General features: G+C 39.6%; 1 protein-coding gene across 2 annotated transcripts in view; it reads right to left on the bottom strand.

The window, feature by feature from the left end:
* The window catches only part of ARL6 (ARF like GTPase 6), a 41,607-nt gene extending 35,002 nt beyond the window's left edge, over positions 1-6,605 (bottom strand). Inside the window, exons 1-3 of one of the 2 annotated variants that reach the window (XM_072721182.1) lie at positions 6,108-6,552; positions 5,544-5,664; positions 3,109-3,258 (exon numbers count right to left, since the gene is read on the bottom strand). In XM_072721182.1, coding sequence (XP_072577283.1) covers positions 3,109-3,231 — 123 coding nt within the window. In that variant the 5' untranslated portion in view covers positions 3,232-3,258; positions 5,544-5,664; positions 6,108-6,552. Of the gene's footprint in view, positions 1-3,108; positions 3,259-5,543; positions 5,665-6,107 lie in introns of both variants that reach the window. The other variant, XM_072721188.1, reaches the window with a different exon arrangement.
* Positions 6,606-13,565: the final 6,960 nt, after the last annotated feature.

The following is a 13,565-nucleotide window of genomic DNA, read 5'->3' as shown; positions in this document are numbered from 1 at the left end:
ATAGGAAACACTGGGGGACTGGTCCATTTTGTGGCTACTTTTTGTTAAGAGAGGAAGAGGTGGGGGAAGGGCGGGGGGGGAGAGAATCCCAAGCAGGCTCCATGCTCATCACAGACTATGACATGGGACCATGACTGAGATCAATATCTGAGATGAAATCAAGAGTTGGATGGATGCTTAACCAACTAAGCATGGGGCACTTGTTTTGTGACTATTAATGGTGGCTCTGACTTCAATCATTTTGTACTTATTTGAGGCTAGTTTTTTTTTTAAGATTTTATTTATTCATTCATTCATTCATTCATTCATTCATTCATTCATTTATTTATGAGAAAGTGTGTATTGAGGGAGAGGGAGAAAGAGAGGGAGAGAATCTGGATCAGGCTCCACACTGAGGATGACCCTGAAATCATGACCTGAGTCGAAATCAAGCATCGAGACACTTAATCAACAGCCTCCCCTGGTGGCTCAAAACTAGTTAAACCAAAAAATTTTTACTTTTGAGGCAATTCTTTGAAGTAGAGAAAAATGTAAACACCTCTGTTACAGGCCCTTACCTAAAAAGAACCTTCCTTATAATCTTGCTCACTTACTGCTGATAGCTTTACCTATGGAAATTCAGGTCACTAGTCAGAGTTTCTTTTTTTTTTTTTTTAAGATTTTATTTATTTACTCATGAGAGACACAGAGATAGAGGCAGAGACATAGGCAGAGGGAGAAGCAGGCTCCATGCAGGAAGCCCGATGCGGGACTCAATCCTGGGACTCCAGGATCATGCTCTGGACTGAAGGCAAGCACTCAACCACTGAGCCACCCAGGTGTCCCAGTCACTGAGTTTCTTAAACATTAGCCTAGACTCATCTGCTGACAGCTGATCCACAATACTGATTATAGATGCAGGCACAACTGAGTTTGGTTCTACTTTTAACATATACTCACTGTTCTCTAAGTTCAATTCTGGACCCCCTCCAACTGGGTAGGATGCTTTATCTTTCTCTTAAGGACTGATAAAGAAATTTCTTATGATCACCTAGATCAGGAGACAGATTCTAAGCGGGATTTTTAGCCTAGTCTTTTTCCTTACTGGGGAATTACTATCTTCTTTTTCTCTATCTTGATATACAGAAACCTTCATTAAATGATACTCCATATTTCTCTATCTCCCCTCCTCCAATTTATTCCTTTCCATGGGTAAAGAATTATTCCTTTGTTCAGTTTGTGAAATGGAAGTGAGCTTTCTTGGTTCTGCCTCTCTCAACTCTTTCTCTCCTTTCAGTGCCACATGCTTATTGAAAGCATGCAATCTCATCTGACCTTAGCAATGCAATAAACCTGGAAGAGTAGTGTCTTTCCCCAAGGAAGAAACCCCAAAATTTTGGGAGGTCAATCTCAATACAATAGAGTGCTAGCAACTCCTCTGAACAGACCTAAGTCTTGCCCTCCAAAATCAATATTTTAAATAAAGCTCTTATTTTTGATCTCTGCTCGACTTCAGCATGTATACCTAGTGACTCCCAACTCAGCTGGGGAACTCCTTAAAACACCTAAATTGCCTTCCAAATCCATCTTGGGCTTCTAATCCTGGCTGCCTCACACTAATTCCCAACTGAAAATACACCAGCAGTTAGTTGTTCTTATTTGGTAAACTCATCCATGTAGAAGGGAATAATGGCAAGAAAAAAAATAATGGGGTTTTTGCAATTTCCAACCCATGTCCAACTAAACCGAAGCTACTGCCTGAGAAAATGGAGTAGTAGGGCTGCTTATTCTGCCCAAACTATAACACTGTTTGCAGGCAACTATCAGATTTAGGAGCAATATTTCCCATTTTCTAGCCATTATGTCATTAAAAATGTCAGCGGCTTATTTTTTGCTCCGTCTATATTACTTATTCACTCTACATTTTTCATTAATTCACTAATGGTTTTTACCTAAATAAGTGTATTTACAACTGTAAATGTTAGTTGTCTACCCAATATCCATTCTCCTCTTCTTCCATACTTATAGGACCCCTATTATTTTTGGAAGCAGCAGTATGCCTTACTTTAAAAAATATCAAGCTTTATTTACAGATGGGGTAGCCAATGAGATGTAAGTTAGGATCTGCCTTCTACCTTCTAAGCTTCAGCATTAGGCTCTATATGAACTCCTTTGCCCATAGATTCTACCAAATTTCCAGAAAAGGTAGCAGATATTTCCAAGATTACAAGTGGCCAATTCCACATAATACTGAGTTTAACCACATTTTCTTCTTAAATATTATAATTTACTAGAAGAAATATACACTTATTTCCAGGGCATTATTCTGTGTGTTGCCTAGGGTTACACATTAGCTGGTGTTCCTGGGTAAGCTCTTTAAAGAGGGCTTATTTAGCAAGAAGGCCTATTCTTTTACCTTGCTCTTTTCTCCTCTCTGTGACTTAGAATGCAGTTAACCAAGGTGAACAGGCACTGAGAATAGCAGAACAGAAAGATGGAAGATGCCTGCCTGTCTCATGCCTGACCACATAGCTGCCCTACCAGCCCTGGAATACCTCCTCTGGACTTAGATGATGCAAAAAGAAACCTCTATCTTTTTTAGTCCACTGTTATGTGGGTTTTCTTTATATGTAGCAGAACTTAACTTTAACTTACACACCACGTGTTAAATGTGCTAGCTTTACATATTTTTTTTTCAGTTTTTAAAATTATATGTTCATATAGTTAAATGACTCAAAGTCATTCTGCTTATTACTAGTGATATGCATACCACACTCCTGGGAATCTGTCTAATTATCCACTGAACCCATAAAAATGATTCACCATTCCCTTTGTTTGTTTTTTCTTGTGAAGAGGGAACAAAAAAGAAGGCAATGCTACCTAAAAGTAAACTCAGCAAATTTGTGAGGATCTTTTTAGAATAAAACACATCTGGAAAATACTCCAGTTTAAATAATCAAGACTTACATAAAATACACTGTAAATTATGGCTGACTGGCATTTATTACTTAAAGGTACTAGAAGCAGGATTTCATAACACAATTATATGAAATGAGGGCAAACAAAAAAATTCTTTATATTAAGTTTCTCTAGCAGAAAATACATAAAGCATGTAACAAAGATACTTACATTTGAAGGTTTAAGTTTGTTAATGATTGTCGTTTTCCCGCTATTATCCAGCCCAAGGCACAAAACATGAACCTCCTTCTTCTTCAGGCCAAGCAAGCCTGAAAGTCTGTCTAGCAATCCCATAATGTGATTCAAATATTTACAAACCAGCTGCAAGTCAGAAAGTAAAAGAGACGTATCAATAACAGGCAGCTTAGGTATGGAAAATATGAACCTGTGCATCAAAAACTTTAATAATTTAAAGACACAATGATAAAAACCATGTCAATGCAGCTCTGGATTTGGTAAATAAAATTTAAGCTGATTAGCACAAAGGAGTCTTATTTGAAATGCAGATTGGCAGCTTATAACCCTAGGCAACACACAGAATAATGCCCTGGAAATAAGTGTATATTTCTTCTAGTAAATTATAATATTTAAGAAGAAAATGTGGTGAAACTCAGTATTATGTGGAATCGGCCACTTATAATCTTGGGAACATCTGCTGCCTTTTCTGGAAATTTGGTAGAATCTATGGGCAAATGAGTTCATATAGAGCCTAATGCTGAAGCTTAGAAGATAGAAGGCAGATCAAAAAAGAGAAAAACAGGTTTCGGCTACATTACTTGAGCCAGTAGCTAAATCTTTCTCTGAAGCCAGCCTCAGTTTTGTATGCATTAATCTGAAGTCATAACAATAAAATTAAATCTTTTTGTTTGATTATATACAGTTTACATTGTATCTTCTATCAAGTGGAAGAATAACAGATATACTTACTTTAATATATAATATATTGCTAGACATATACTGCTAGACATACTGCTTGTTCATAACCTGCTATGAATTTTCAAAATGAAACTTTCCAAAGGTGCTCCCCTTGGGTCCATTAATACATTATCTTGGGAGAAGAGAGCTATCCCTGGTGCCAGCCTTCAACTGCTACAAGGATTGCTATGGCAGTAACTATAATCTGTCTGTGTCCTAAATGTTACCTATTACTCTCCCAACCATCATTTTCAAAGTTCTCTAAATATTCATCTCATTTAAGTGATTTATTCTCATCTCCATCTAAGGTTCAAAAAGCTTATCATCCCCTCAACTCCTTCGGTATTTTTTATCCCACACTATCCTAGGCAAGGCCATACCCTGAAGGATGTGAGGCTGCAACAATTTAAATGAGAGGTTTCCAAGACAACTGCATCCAAAAGGAGGCTTCATTGATTTTGCTTAGGCCCCTTGAGAGATCATACTGACAGGAATTTCAAAACCGAATTCCAATGATGTGTAGAAAGGAGCAGAAACAGTGCCCCACCAGAGCATGGGGCCTACAAGAGAGCCACAGTTATCTTATCCAAGGGATGAGTTTGATGTCAGATTACACCATTTGTGCCACTTTTTCCCTCATTTGGAGATTCAAATCTCACTCCATCCATTCCTTTAAGTCTCAGCTTAAGGAGCATTTGCAGAATCTACTTTAAGTTCGCCTTCTGACATCATGAATAATTCAAAGTCGATTTTCTATCAGTCACTTTGTTATTTATTGTACTAAACATATTAAGACAATTATCTTGTTTTCCATCTTCCATACAATTTTGAACAGATTAAAAAAAAGATATGACCACTTCTCACATCATCATGCTCTGGGCATGCACTATAAAGCCTCAACTGTCAAAAACTTGATACTTGAATATTCCTTATCCATAGAACCCTGGATTGTGATTTTCCAACCCTTTTCCATAGATTATCAGAACTAATACTTGCCAATGAAATATTTTGGGATGTACAATGTAGAAGACAGTTGTTCTAAAATATGTAATCATGGCCTTATACATATATGTCTCTATTTCTTAGCAATCATACGTTTCTGTAAGTTTACTTTTTCCACGTAGGAAAGCAGGAAAGATAATTTACTGACCGTGCCCTATGTGCACAGTGGGAGATGAAGCTTCCTGTAGCTTGCTATGCCTAAAGGCCATGATTCTCAACTCTGGCTGCACACTGGAATCAACTACTGAATTCGTATTTCTGACGATGGCATTAGGGTACCAGTATATTAAAAAGCTACACAGAAGGGACGCCTGGGTGGCTCGTGAGTTGAGTGTCTGCCTTCGGCCCAGGATGCGACCCCAGGATCCGGGGATCGAGTCCCACATCGGGCTCCCGGCAGGAGCCTGCTTCTCCCTCTGCCTGTGTCTCTTCCTCTCTGTGTCTCTCAGGAATAAATAAATAAAACATCTAAAAAGCCAAAAAGCCACACAGTGTTTCTGATGATGTACGGTGACTAGTGAGAACTACTGGCTTTCAGAGTAAAGCCGAAGCTTCCAGGCTTAGCTTTTAAGGCTCCCTCTGTCTGGCTCTGAGGTACCTTTCCAGTTTCTTACCTTACTGCTTTGCCGTGCACCAGCCAACCAAATTCCCTTGGCTGATACGTGGGAAACCTCTTTCTAAAGGATTACCTGCGGCCAGAAGAGTCTCGAAGTGTTATATTAGGATGTTCATCCACAGCGGAGCTTGGAAGGTGGTAAGTCGCAGACGGGGATGGGGCGGAGAAACACACCACCAATGGTACTTTGTCAACTTAAAAAAAAAAAAAAAAAGAAAGAAAATGTTCCTAGGGTGAATTGAGGCACACTTTCAGCACTCCAAACATTTTTATTCGGCTTTCGGTTTTTGGAGATGGACTTTCTTTCTTCCTTTCTTTTTTTAAAGATTTTATTCATTTATTCCTGAGAGACACGGAGAGACAGAGGCAGAGACCCAGGCCGAGGGAGCGGCCGCTGGGCCCCCGGGATCCCCGGAGCACGGCCGTCAACTGCGTTTCCCACACACTGAAGCGGCGGTGTCAAGGCCGACCGAACACGTCGCCCACGCCGTCTCTCTCCTGGGATGCCTGGTCCTGACCGCACACGCCGCCTCAACTTGTCCACCTTTTACACTTTACAAACAACGGTTCGGAGTGAAAAATCCTAGGAAGTGGCGGCGGGCGCGTCGCGGGCGGGGGGGGGGGGGGGGGGCGGTACCTGGTCCTCGGAGTCGGCCTGGGCCCGGGCCGCTCGGCCGTCCGTCCCGGGAGAAGTCTCGGGCGCCTCCCGGCCTTCCTCCCTACGCCTCCATCGCACGAAGCCCGGCCCCGGGCACAGCCGCCGCCACAAGGTGAGACGACGGCAGCGCGCGCCTCAGCCGGAGCAGCGGCCCGGCCGGCGCCCGGGTGCGCGGCGTTCCCCTGGCAACAGGGAGTGCTTCCGGTTCCGAGGCCACGCCCCCCGGGGTCCCGGGGAGCCGGGCCTGGCGCCCCTGTTTATGGGGCCGAAGGGCCCCGGGAAATGGCAGAGGCGCAGCGACGAGCGTTGAAGAAGGTGTGAAGGTCGGGGGCGGGAGGACTGCCGCCGCCCGCGAGGAGCCGCGCGTTCCCGGAGGGCGCCTGACGGCGGCTGTAGGCGTGCGCACAGCCTGCCGGGAAGTGCCTGGCGGCGCGGCCGCGGCGCGCTCCTGTCCGCCCGCGTCTTCCCGCCCCGTCGGGCGATGCCGCCGCGGAACCTGCTGTGGCCTCCGTGGCCAGGCGCGCGCCGGGCGTTCTGGGCTCCCGAGGCCTCCGAGCCTGCAGGGGCGCCGCGGAGGGAGCCCCGCGGAGGGGAGGGCGGCGGGGGAGGCAGGACGCGGAGGCCCGACGGGGAGGCCGAACTGGGGGAGGCCGAACGGGGAGGCCGGACAGAGGAGGCCCTACGGCAGGCCGAACGGGGAGGCCGGACTGGGGGAGGCCGGACGGGGAGGCCCGACGGGGGAGGCCCGAGGCCTCACCCTGCCTCCTTGGCTGTCCCGCCTCCTCGGATGGGCTAGCTGGCCCCGGAAAGGAAGGGGGCCGCCTCGCGGGGGCCGCGTCTTAAACCGGCCCTGGAATTACAGTGACGGGGTTTAGGTACGCGCAGCTCTCCGCCTTGTTAGAGCCACGCTTCCCAAAGGACCGACCAAGGTCGTGAGTCAGTTTACCGATCCTGCGACCTACCTAGCCTCACCTCCAACTCCCCCCGCCATGAATGTTTCAGCCTCACCTCCAACCCCCCACCCCCCCACCCCAATGAATGGTTTTGGAGATTGAAGCCCTTCCTCAGACACATTTTCTCTCTAGTTTCCTCTTAGGCCCTGAGTATGGGACTCTCCCCTGGGGGCCCCCCCCCACTCCTCCCCTACCCTAGTTAGTGTCACCTTTACCCCTCTGCCCCATCTTTGGCCTACTAATTAATTTTGCCTATTAAGCAGAGTGGGAGGGTGAAAAGAGACGAGAAAAATTATATGAAATTCATGATGGGGGTGTTTATGTGAATGATTACACGGTGCCGTTTTGCTCAATTTCTAAATGCAGATGTGGTTGTTTTACAATGAAAAAATGTGGTTCTGGAGAGTGACTCTTGAAAGGCTGAAACTAACAACAGAAGCCCAATAGTGGTATATTCCAAAATATTCACAGATATCCTTGAAAAACATGGAGTATGGATATCTTCTTCCTAATCATGTGGCCTTAGGCCATTAACCTTCTTCAGGCTTTAGTTTCCTCACTTTCAAAAATACACTATCTCCTCTGATAGTTACGAGGATTGAATTGATTTAAAGTATATTGTTTGACACATAGTAGGTGTTCAGTAAATAAATCCTGTCTTCCTTTGTCCTGAAATTTCTCTTACAGGGATAGGATTTGATTCAGTTCCTAAATATTCTGGTTCATTAACTTCTGACTGTAAATACATTTACAGGGCGGTATTGATTAGGTTTCTTTCCGTCTAAGCGACTCATTTTGATGAGACATAGAAGCTAATTTCCTTATAGCCTGAATATGATTTTTTTTCCCTTAGAGTTAAGCAGAAATCTTAGTTTCAGAAAATATTAGTGCACAGACATATTTTTTCCTGTTTGGAGTTGGCATTTTCTGTCCTTAGGTTTAGTTCTGTTTTTGTACAAAACATTTGGTGAAAACTGGAAATATGACGGGGAGACTGGATACTCAACTTTTCAGTAAATTAGGCATATATATAATTGTCGAAAAAACCGCTAAGTACAACGTTATTGTAGGTAAGTGTAGTTGATGTGATGGCTTCTCATTAGAGATTTTATAGTGGTTATGAAACTCACAGTGCTCTCAATAACCTGGAAAATGCCAGTGTTGAAAATATGTAGAAGTTTAAAAACATACATATTGCATATGGTTGAATCTGTGTTTTGCTACTTTGCCAAAATCTTCATTTTGGTACATTCGAGTACTGACAGACCCATAAAAATTGTTCCACTGGATTAATAAGGTAGTTTGGTTATCTTCATCTTATTATGAGAGTAAGAAGCTTTAAAAATGGCATGTGATTTTCTCTAGGCTACTTAAGATATCTGTATAAGGGAAGAAAGTTTCAGGTATTTTATAAACAGTTTAATTCCATACTGGCTTTTGGACTGTAGTAGAAGAATTACAAAAGAGTTAAGTGTAAGATATGATGACTACAACACTATTCTGATTAATTGAGGATACTTTTTATGTATTTTCTTACTAGCAACCTTTAAAAAGAATATAGACAATCCCTGATTCCTAATTTATTGCACGTTTTTTGAATGAATGCTGATGGTCTAAGCCATTTGAATAGTTGGACATTATGTATATCTTTTGGTCATCTGCAACTTATGTGTACAGAATTACCTCTGCAATGAACAACTCAACTTACTGAAGCTCACAGAATAGTTTCCCAATATGAAATCACTACAAAAATCTATCTCTTTATAGTGATTTATGTGATTTTATGCCTTGATGCTAATGACATTATTTTGAAAAATTACACCTATGATTTTGCATCCAGAATTATGTATCTAAAGAGCATCTAGATTTAACAGACTAAATTATATCAAATATGCATCAGTACAACAGTACAAAAATGTCACAGATTTAACCACCAGAACTGTAACTTTTATTTGCTAATAGATATTTTAATAAACAGGATTACTCCATCTGTAAGACCCTGATAATGCCTCTTAGGAAATCATAGAAAAATAAAATACAATAATTAGTAATTTGTACTTTGTACAAAAATCTTATTATGTTGCTCAGCAGGTAGTTTTGCTAAACACCATATTCTTTCAGCAAACAGATAGATGACACATGTAATGCAATTAACCACAAACAATCCCTCATTGAGAGCTGAGCATTCTATAACACTATTAACTTGTAAGCATGCCAGCACACGAAAATTTACATGGAACATCATAATACTACAGATTTTTATAAGATGAAAACAATACCACCTTTAAGTAAATCTGGACTACTTCACTGCTACAGCAAAGTAGACAGTAGGTAGGGTTGCAGTTCAATCGTTAACATCCTTTTACTGTGTTTATCTCTCTACAATCTTGTTATACAACCAGAAAAGAGAACATAGTCTGTGTAAGGAACCTGAGTGGAAGGCATATACTGAAGCTCTAAATAGATACCAAAGATAAACAGTAATAAAAAAAAAAATACAGTGCTGCACTTCCTTATTCTCACAAGCAGATCTTTTCCTCCTTTTGTAAGAGAAGATGGGTACACTGCTAAATCCATAGTTAATGGTAACTAACTTTATGGCAGGTTTCAGAGAGATACATTTTAAAAACCATATTCATACTTATAGGAAGGAGAAATGTTTTCAGCTGCATGTTTTCCTTAGTCAAATATTTTTCTATGAAGGATTAAATGTCTCAACCTAGACAGATGTTATCTAGGTATTTTATATGAACATACTATTTAGTATTAAACGTTTTAGGATTTGTGCTACAAAGATTTTTATAACTATTTTATTTTGAATGCACTGCAACTGTCGACATCTACCATTTAATATTTGACATGGCCATTTAAATATTCAGTGTTTAATCAAATACATACTTATATGTACATATACATCTTTATATTTTTGTATATGATAAAACAGCAAAAAAATGGAGAGCAATCTTATTCTTTTATTCACAATCTAATTTTACACAAGTTTATATTCACCTATAAATTCAACACATTGAATTCCACGCGGTCTATCCAGAAATAAAGATCCAAGCACAATTAAAAGATCACATCCTCCAAAAGGATAGGGAGGTCACAGTGAACAAAACAACCATATTTCCCATGTGTTTCTCCTAAATGGCAGATGGTACTGATGTCTCTCATATGAAAACAAAAGAAAGTAAAAGTATTGCTTTACTAAATGATTAGATCCTGTTTGCCTTTTTTTTTTTTTAATTCCGCTGGGGACTCAAAACCCTCCAAAATACTATTTTGAGAAAACTGCCAGCTTGAGTATATACAATACACATCTTTTAAGATTAAACTAATTTTAATTTTCATAGGGTTTAAATGATAACATAATAGTTACAGAATATTTGTTTACTCTGTTAATGGACAAAAATAAAGAACAAAATATGAGAAGTATCTATGGCATTGAGAAGTCCTCACTTAATCTCTACATTATGGAAAAGAGAACACTGTTATTAGGGTCATTGGAAAGCACAGAATTGTTTCAGATCCTTCAGACACGATGTCTCAAAAATATCCAGTAAGAATGGCTTTAAAATATTTTACACAACAGGTCTTTTTCAAACCGTGGCATATTACATACACACAAATACCCATGGACCATGTTTATGTATATAATATGCACGTGTGTGTGCGTGCATGTGCATGGTTTGCTTTCCCCCTTCCGACGACTTGTACCCCTCCCTTCCAATCTATACGCCCTTTCCACTCTCCATATTGACTTTTAGCTCATCTTGGTAAATAGAATTACATAGTAACATCCTTACCTTTCTTCCTCCAATCTACCAGCTTGCCCGCAACTCTGCCTTCCCTCCCATTGCGGTTCTGTGTCCCGTCCTATCAGAAACTAACCTCCCTATAATATGAATCCTGAACCCTTCTAACCTCCCAGGGCCTTTTCTCTAATTATAGCCTCTCTTGCAATAATCAGTTTTCCCCTTTCTACCAGATTGTTCCCATTAGCATATAAATATACTCTAGCACCTTTTCTCTAAACACACACACACAACCAAAAATCTCTTGACCCCATGTTTCCCTCCATATATCGCCCTATTTCTCTTGCTTAAACAGTAAAACTTCTTGAAAGACTTGTTTACAGATATTGACTCCACCAGCTTTCCTACAATCTCTTCTTAATCAGGCTTTGACTACCCTACTTCAGAGACTGTCTTTGTCAAGGTCACCCATAACTTCAATGTTGCCAAATCCAGCAGCCATTTCTTGGTTCTCAGCTTGGCTTCTTAGAAGCATTTAATCCAGATGACCCATCGCATTTCTTTTTGATCTTACCTTGTTCTCCTTAGTGTCCTATGTTGGCTTCCAATTCTCTGCCTAACTTCTACATGTGGGAATGCCCTAGACCTCAACTCCAGCCTACTATCTTATAGCCTTTTCCCAGGTGATTTCAAAATTTTAAACACTGTTTATGTGCTGACAACTTCCAAATCTTGATGTCTGTCCCTGATTGCTCCTTGGAATTCTCATATAGGACTGTCTATTCGTTCTCTCCATTTGAATATCTGACAGGCATCATGTAGCTAAAACCAGTCCTTAATTTTCCCTCCAAACCTGCTTCTCCCCACCACTGCTGACTTAGTCTCTCATTTCCTAAATAATAGAATTTATTTTTGATTTTCTTTTTCACCCTTCATACCCAATTCATTAGGAAGCCCTGTGTTCAGAGCCCGAATTCACCTACTTCTCTCTTTTACTTCCTCTGTAACAAAAGCCAACATTTTTGTCTGCCTAAACTATTGCTGTAGCCTCATAAATGTTCTTTCACTCTTGTCTCATTTTTGTCTCCTTAATTCTTCTATTGTGTACTAAGCACACCATTCTCTCTACCCTCAAACACTCCAAACCCCCATGCATTAAATTGGTCTTTCTGACTGCAATGTTCTTGCCTCCGATCTTCTTATGACTGGTTCCTTCATGCTTTTCAGGCATTTGAAATGTCACATCCTCAGAGAAAGTTTCTTTTACCATTTTATATAAAAACCACAGTCATACTATGTAACTTTATTGCTTTTAATTATCAGCATAACATTTCTTTATTGTGTACCTTTACTACTAGAAAATCAATGCCATGAGGCAGAGGCTTTTTTCTTATCTTGGTCACTCTTTTTCAGTGCTTAGAACAGGACACTGGTATATGACAGTGTTCAATAGACATTAGTTACTGGGACAAATGAACTTACAGATAAATATATTTAAAGTAAATCAGTATATGTATGTATATATACATACGGTATAGGTATGTATATGCTAATTTTGAAACTTAGGAATTATACAATTTTGGATCAGCAAACAGAACTTCAATTTTTTGTTTGTTTGTTATATCTGTTCCCCATAGTGTCAGAGCTTTGACTGGAGAAATCATGCTGGGTTTTTGTTCTCTGCATTAAATTATAGATACCTAATTATTTCATTTAATGGTAGAGAGAAGTTATAAGGTGGGATAAGGGAATGTTTTGCTTCCTCAAAGGGATTTTTGAAGACTCTGAAAAAAAAAAGAAGTTTATACAAAAATGGGATCACCTTTCACTTTTGTTGAAGATATCCCACCTGGTGAAATTTTAAAAATTGAATAAATGGTAAGTAGTGAAAAGTAACTATAAAAAGATCTGTTCACTATTTTGAATACACCAAGTCCAATATTGGATTTTTCTTACTGTATTTCCATTCATGAGAAAATAAGAGTTTGTTTTCTCCAGCACATTATGAGACATTTGAGCCAGATTAGATAAAAAACAAAAACAAACAAAAGGGTAACTTCAAAAATAATAATTTCTAGATACTGTTTTGGTATTTGGCTTCAACATCTTTGAGAACTGGAAAGTTATAAGCATTCTGATACTGAATGGAAACATAAGATCTAAAATGGCTCTTTTTTTATACTTAAAATACCTGAAAAAAGAAGGCAATCTTCTTGAAAGCACTAAGTAGGGATCATCACAAATAACAAAATTAATATGCAAATACCACATTTTTTATACATTTGGAGCTATGTAAAATTTATATGGTACATAAAAGCATGAATTGATTTTAAAAGATTACCTTTCAACTCAGATCTTTTTATCTGAATTTTATATAAACTTTCTGCATTTAATAACTGAGGAAAAAGACTCATGAATGAGATTGATTCATTGATACATATAAAATGCTTTGATAGTTCAATACTCAATGTATTTTTTGACAAATTCATTTATTATATATAGGTTTTAGAAATCAAAAGAACTAGTAATATGGAAATGTTAGTAATTGTGATCATTTAGTTTATTAATAAATTTTTTAAAAATAAATTTCTATTTTTGATATCTTGGCAAAATTTCTAATTTTATATATATATATATCTTAACAAATATTAAGACTCACTTATATTAGAGATTCTCATCCTTGAAATGAATTTTAGTTTCAAAATTACCAGAAGAGTAATAGGACATAA

The sequence above is a fragment of the Vulpes vulpes genome, chromosome 1 (assembly GCF_048418805.1).
Source record: "Vulpes vulpes isolate BD-2025 chromosome 1, VulVul3, whole genome shotgun sequence".
In the NCBI taxonomy this organism is placed as follows: Eukaryota; Metazoa; Chordata; class Mammalia; order Carnivora; family Canidae; genus Vulpes; species Vulpes vulpes.
This window is presented reverse-complemented; position numbering and strand designations above follow the sequence as displayed.